This window comes from Bidens hawaiensis, unplaced genomic scaffold, assembly GCF_021521415.1.
Source record: "Bidens hawaiensis isolate Kalapana, Puna unplaced genomic scaffold, B.hawaiensis_p1.1 tig00020764_1, whole genome shotgun sequence".
Lineage (NCBI taxonomy): Eukaryota > Viridiplantae > Streptophyta > Magnoliopsida > Asterales > Asteraceae > Bidens > Bidens hawaiensis.
Window position 1 is genome coordinate 171748 of NW_027493189.1, and position 5071 is coordinate 176818.

Here is a 5071-nt window from a genome sequence, read left to right on the forward strand (position 1 = left end):
TTTCAAAATATTTCAATATAAAAATAAACTTGCACGATTCAAGAGAATATATTCAATCAATCTGAATTAGAATTACAAAACCTTGGTATCAAGACCTATGCTTTTCTAAGTATTCAACATTACATTTTCTTCAGCTACACAAAATAGAAACCAAATATTGAAAAATTTTCCATAACATGAAGAAGAATAAGAATTTATTAAAATGTAAGATCCGTATACGATCCAAATCTAAATTTAAAAAATATATATCTTTAATCTCCATGGGGACATTCAAATCTTGAACATCACATTTACTCTCAACTCCCCTACACTTTTTGATGTCAGAAACAAAAACACTACACGCTCACATTGAACAAATAGAGCTTAAGTACAAACGACAGACCCAACTGCAACAAGAAAATCCCCACCACAATTAAGAACCACCTTTCACCAGCCGACACGATATGGTTCCGCAGGTTCAATGCCACAAACAATGCTGACATAATTCCAGCCACACCTGTTATTACCCATCTGAACATCTCATCCGGGATAACAGATAAGCACTGCATTTAACATAAAAACAGACACTTTGGTCAACAGATCAAAACAATAATTTTATGAAAGAATCGAAACACGTCGACACGAGTTTGATCATGTTAAATGGGTCTACGAGCATTGACCTATTCAACACTCTATTTTAGACCAGCTAACTTTCTAGCTATATCTTTTTTTATTTCACATGTATTACTCGTTATAGATTAGAGGTGTAAACGAGCCAAGTCATTCTTGAGCTGCTCGAGATCGCCTCGCTAAAAGCTCGAGCTGAGCTTAAACAAGCTCGAGCCTAAAAATAAGGTTGTTTCATAAACGAGCCCGAGCTGGCTCGCAGGCTTAAACGAGCCTATTACTTATATAAAATTTATTAATATTTATTTATATAATATATTTTTATAAATAAAAATATGATAAAAAAAAAAGGTAAACAAACCATGCTTAAGTTTGAAAAACTATTCACAAGCGGTGCTGAGAACTTGCTTTCCTAAGTTAAATGAGCCAAGCTCAAGCCTACTCAAGCGTGGGCTTGGTTCGTAAGCTACTTGAGATTGGCTAACTAAAAAGCTCGAATCTAGTCGAGCTTAACCACGCTTCCTCTTATAATGAATGAGCCTGAGCTGGCTTGCGAGCCTATTAATAATATAACTTCTATTTAATGTAATGATACTAATCCTATATATATATATATAAAGGATCCTAAGAGAACCATTTGAAAATTGAGAACTTTGAAAACCATTTTGGACCACTAAAAAAACCTCTAAAAGAATATTTAAAAATATATATAAAACAAAAAAAACAAAGATCTTTTAAAAAAGTAAAAAAACAAAAAAATTTATATTTAATTCCGGTTTCATATATATATATATATATAAAACTTTGTATTAGACACATGTGTGTAATTTCATTTAATCTCTAGTTACGTAATGTACACATATGCACATTATCATTTTACCTTATATTGTACATATGTGTATAAACGAGCAGAACCCAAACCAAGCTCAAGCTTGAAACACAACTCACAAGTCGAACTCGAGCTCTCGTAAGTTAAACAAGCCACGCTCGAGCAAAGTCAAGCCGGTGCCAGGCTTGGCTTGGCTCGGCTAGCTTACACCCCTTTTAGGCTTAATAGATAAAAGATATAAACCGACCCGTCCATAATCAAAATTGTCACATTTAGCGAAGACAATAAAAAAAGCATATATGTAAAAGAAGAAACAAAACCCTTACCATTGCAGGAATGAAGACGAACAAAGAGTACCCGTACAGACAAAATAGTTGAACGAGTGTCGATGGCGCGGAAAAGTACTTGAGAATCACATACAAACATAGCGGGACAACAAGAACATAACCATAGAACACACCAGCAGACCATGTTACCAGATTAATATCATAGTTCCACTCTTTATGTTGTAACTTGTGCGACAAGTAAGTCACAAACGTACCAATTGAAGCCGCTACAAAGATTAAGGTAGTGCATATCCAAAAAGGTCCATACCTGATAATATTTGTGATTAAAGATTATGATTTATTTTACTTGTGTTCTGAAGGGAAATGAACTTACAAATCTGGGTTGCTTGCAGTTTTCTCATTGAAGCTACCGCTGAAAGGTAAGAGGGAATCTTTGATTCTTTCTAGGACATCAGATGTGTCGACATCAAAATAAGGGTGGTATGCAGCAATTGTGAATATCTTAAACCAGCCACCACTTGATGGTGATTGTGGTGACCCAGAACCGGATACTGGTTTTGAGAATGTATCTGCAAATGTTTTGAGTATAATATTACACAAGAATACCTTCAAGATTGGGCTAGGGATATCTACAACACTGATTATATCCACTCAAACAAGATAAGATCCAATTCAAATAAATCACATTATAAGAGATTGAGAAAGACGCACCATCGGCATCAGGCGGTGGTCCAGCAGCAGCAGCGATCTTCCCCTGAGCTCCAGAGGGAGGAAACGTTTGCAGAGTCGTGTCTGCAAACAGCCACAACCAATTCACTTACCTAAAAAAAAAAAAACAATTAAACAATTAATTAATTAGGGTTCAGGCGCACAATTACCGTTAAATTTGACGGAAACGTGTCCCGGAGAATCAGAAACAGCCTGAAACATTGGATTAGGGGTCAGATCTAGTGATGAAACACAATTCAATTAGAAGAAGATGATGAATTACTTACAGGAACAGATCCAGACACATTCTGGCTGTCTATGGTTGTGTAACTGCCGGACATCGTCTTCTTTTGTATTATTATTATTATTATTATTATTATTATTATTATTATTATTATTATTATTATATGTATATTAAGTAAGTATAATGTGGAGATTCTGATCTATGATTGGCGGTTAGCTCCGGAATGAATAGATCGATCTATCTATCTAGCTGTATATATGAATATGAGTCACCACCAAGTTATTATTATACGGCTTAATTACGACAACAAGCTAGCTCAGGTGCATCCGTGAACACTATTACGCAACCCTTATATTATTACTAGACGGATGCCCACGCGATACAGCGGAAAATACAAACCTTGATAATTAATCACGTAATAGATTTATGGGTGTTCACTGTTTCGTCTGTAATCGTGAAATTGGTATAGGTAGATTAATAATTCTTATTTTAAACTCAATTTAGTATCGAGTACAAACGAAACCGGAACCTAACCATTGCTAATGGTTTGGTTTTGTTGAGTTAAATTTTCAACGGTCCGGTTTTAAGTTTCGGCGACAAAAGCGTTGCTAACAGCTTGGCTCACGGTTTAATTTAAAACCATCAAAACCGAACCACAAACACATATACGTAAAATGTTATTTTTAACTGAAAAAAAAAACTATCATAATATCATACTCAAATTAAAGAGAATTAAATGCTCATTTTTATGGTGCAGTTTTAAAAAAAAAATATTAACGTACAAAAAAGTTATGACCGTTTAAAAATTGCGGGGGTATTTGGGTTAAAAATGAAAATATAAAGAATATATACATAAAAGATGAATGATCAAAGTTGTAACTATTTTTTAATTTTATAAAAGTTAATTAAAGTTAAGGGGTAAATGTTGTAAGTATTTTGAGAAAATATGAATGCACGTGAGTTTTTATCTTAAAAAGACTATTTTGTCATTCTTTGAACTTGTACCATATGCTTAAAACTTTGTAAATTACTTAAAATCACCGTCTTAATTTGTCCTTCATTGCCATATTATATATAATATAGATTATTATTATTATTATTATTATTATTATTTTAAGAGATTTACACTTGCTAATGCATAAGGTACATGTGTTAATAAGGGTAAACTTGTCTTTTAAACGCAATTTATTCAACTTACAAGTTTGGTCCATCATCTTTAACCATATTATGTTTTTAAATTTAAACTTTAAACTAACTTCTCACCCATGATTTTATTTTTATAAAATAATTACATCATAAAAACGAGCATCTTATTCTTTTTTATTTGAATATGATATTGTTATAATTTTTTTCAATTTAATTAAATTAATATGTTACGTATGGGTGTTAAGTGTCGGTTTTGATGGTTTTAAGTTAAACTTGTGAACCAAACCGTTAATACTGATTTTTTGTCGTCCAAAACCAAACTCGACCATTGAAAGTTGAAACCGAATCGTTACCAACGGCTTGGTTCCAGTTTGGTTTCACAATTTAAACTTTAATAATAAATTTAGTTTAAAATAATTATTAGTTTAAATGTACCACCAATTATAGCTAAACACCAATATAATATGTTACTTGAGATGATCATAAATAAAGAATAATAATTTTAGCCACATAAATGGTAAATACTAATGGAATATCTAACACGCGAAATGATAACAATATATATCACAAAAAGAATCATATTGCAATTAGGTTAATTCAAAGTTGTATAGCCAAGTTATTTGTAATAAAAAAAATTTATGTTAAGTTACATTTTAACTATATCTAATATCCTACTATACTATTAAAACAAATTAGTTTGGTACCACATGCCCATTGCCTATTGGACGATTGTCTTTCCTTCCAAAATTATCTTTCACTTCTCTATTTTTCTTACCAATTAAATAAATCAAAAATAAATTCTATTCCTAATAATTAAAATACTTAATGTATTCATTTAAGTCAATATACCAGTTTCTAATTTTAGATTTTAACTACTTTTTTATTTTAAGAGTTACATATAATTTGTAACTAACAATCACTTAAAATAGGAACAAATTCATCAATAAATGTAGATTGTTATCTTTTTTTTTAATGTTCACATCTAATTAGTTAAAATTGGACCAAATTCATCAATAAATGTAATTTCATTTAAGGTTTTCGTTCAAATTATCATCAAAGTTTATGGTAATTAGATTTTATTTATTTATTATGAACAATAATTTTGTTTTACATATGTCATTATTAACAAAAATCGCGGTCATTCTTTTTAATTCGTAATAAATATAGTTGAAAATTAATTTTTCAACCTACTCAATATTATATAAAATACACTATATACTACAATATATTGATTTGGTCAAACAAACTAAA

General features: G+C 31.0%; 1 protein-coding gene across 1 annotated transcript; it reads right to left on the reverse strand.

Annotated features, from left to right (window-relative positions):
• Window positions 1-273: 273 nt before the first annotated feature.
• On the reverse strand, window positions 274-2781 carry LOC143561637 (uncharacterized). Its single transcript, XM_077049658.1, has 6 exons — window positions 2718-2781; window positions 2601-2643; window positions 2434-2514; window positions 2096-2291; window positions 1762-2029; window positions 274-542 (listed from the first exon to the last, which is right to left on the reverse strand). Exons 1-6 carry the CDS (start codon window positions 2769-2771, stop codon window positions 336-338), a joined length of 849 nt encoding a protein of 282 aa, XP_076905773.1. The 5' UTR covers window positions 2772-2781; the 3' UTR covers window positions 274-335.
• Between the last annotated feature and the right edge of the window lie 2290 nt (window positions 2782-5071).

Bases quoted from the DNA above. Each gene is read 5' to 3' on its own strand.
- LOC143561637 (XM_077049658.1), bottom strand. From the start codon at position 2,771: ATGTCCGGCAGTTACACAACCATAGACAGCCAGAATGTGTCTGGATCT. The intron at 2,030-2,095 runs GTAAGTTCATTT...AAATATTATCAG, and splicing joins ACTGCAAGCAACCCAGATTT to GTATGGACCTTTTTGGATAT. The intron at 543-1,761 runs GTAAGGGTTTTG...TGTTAAATGCAG, and splicing joins TCGTCTTCATTCCTGCAATG to TGCTTATCTGTTATCCCGGA.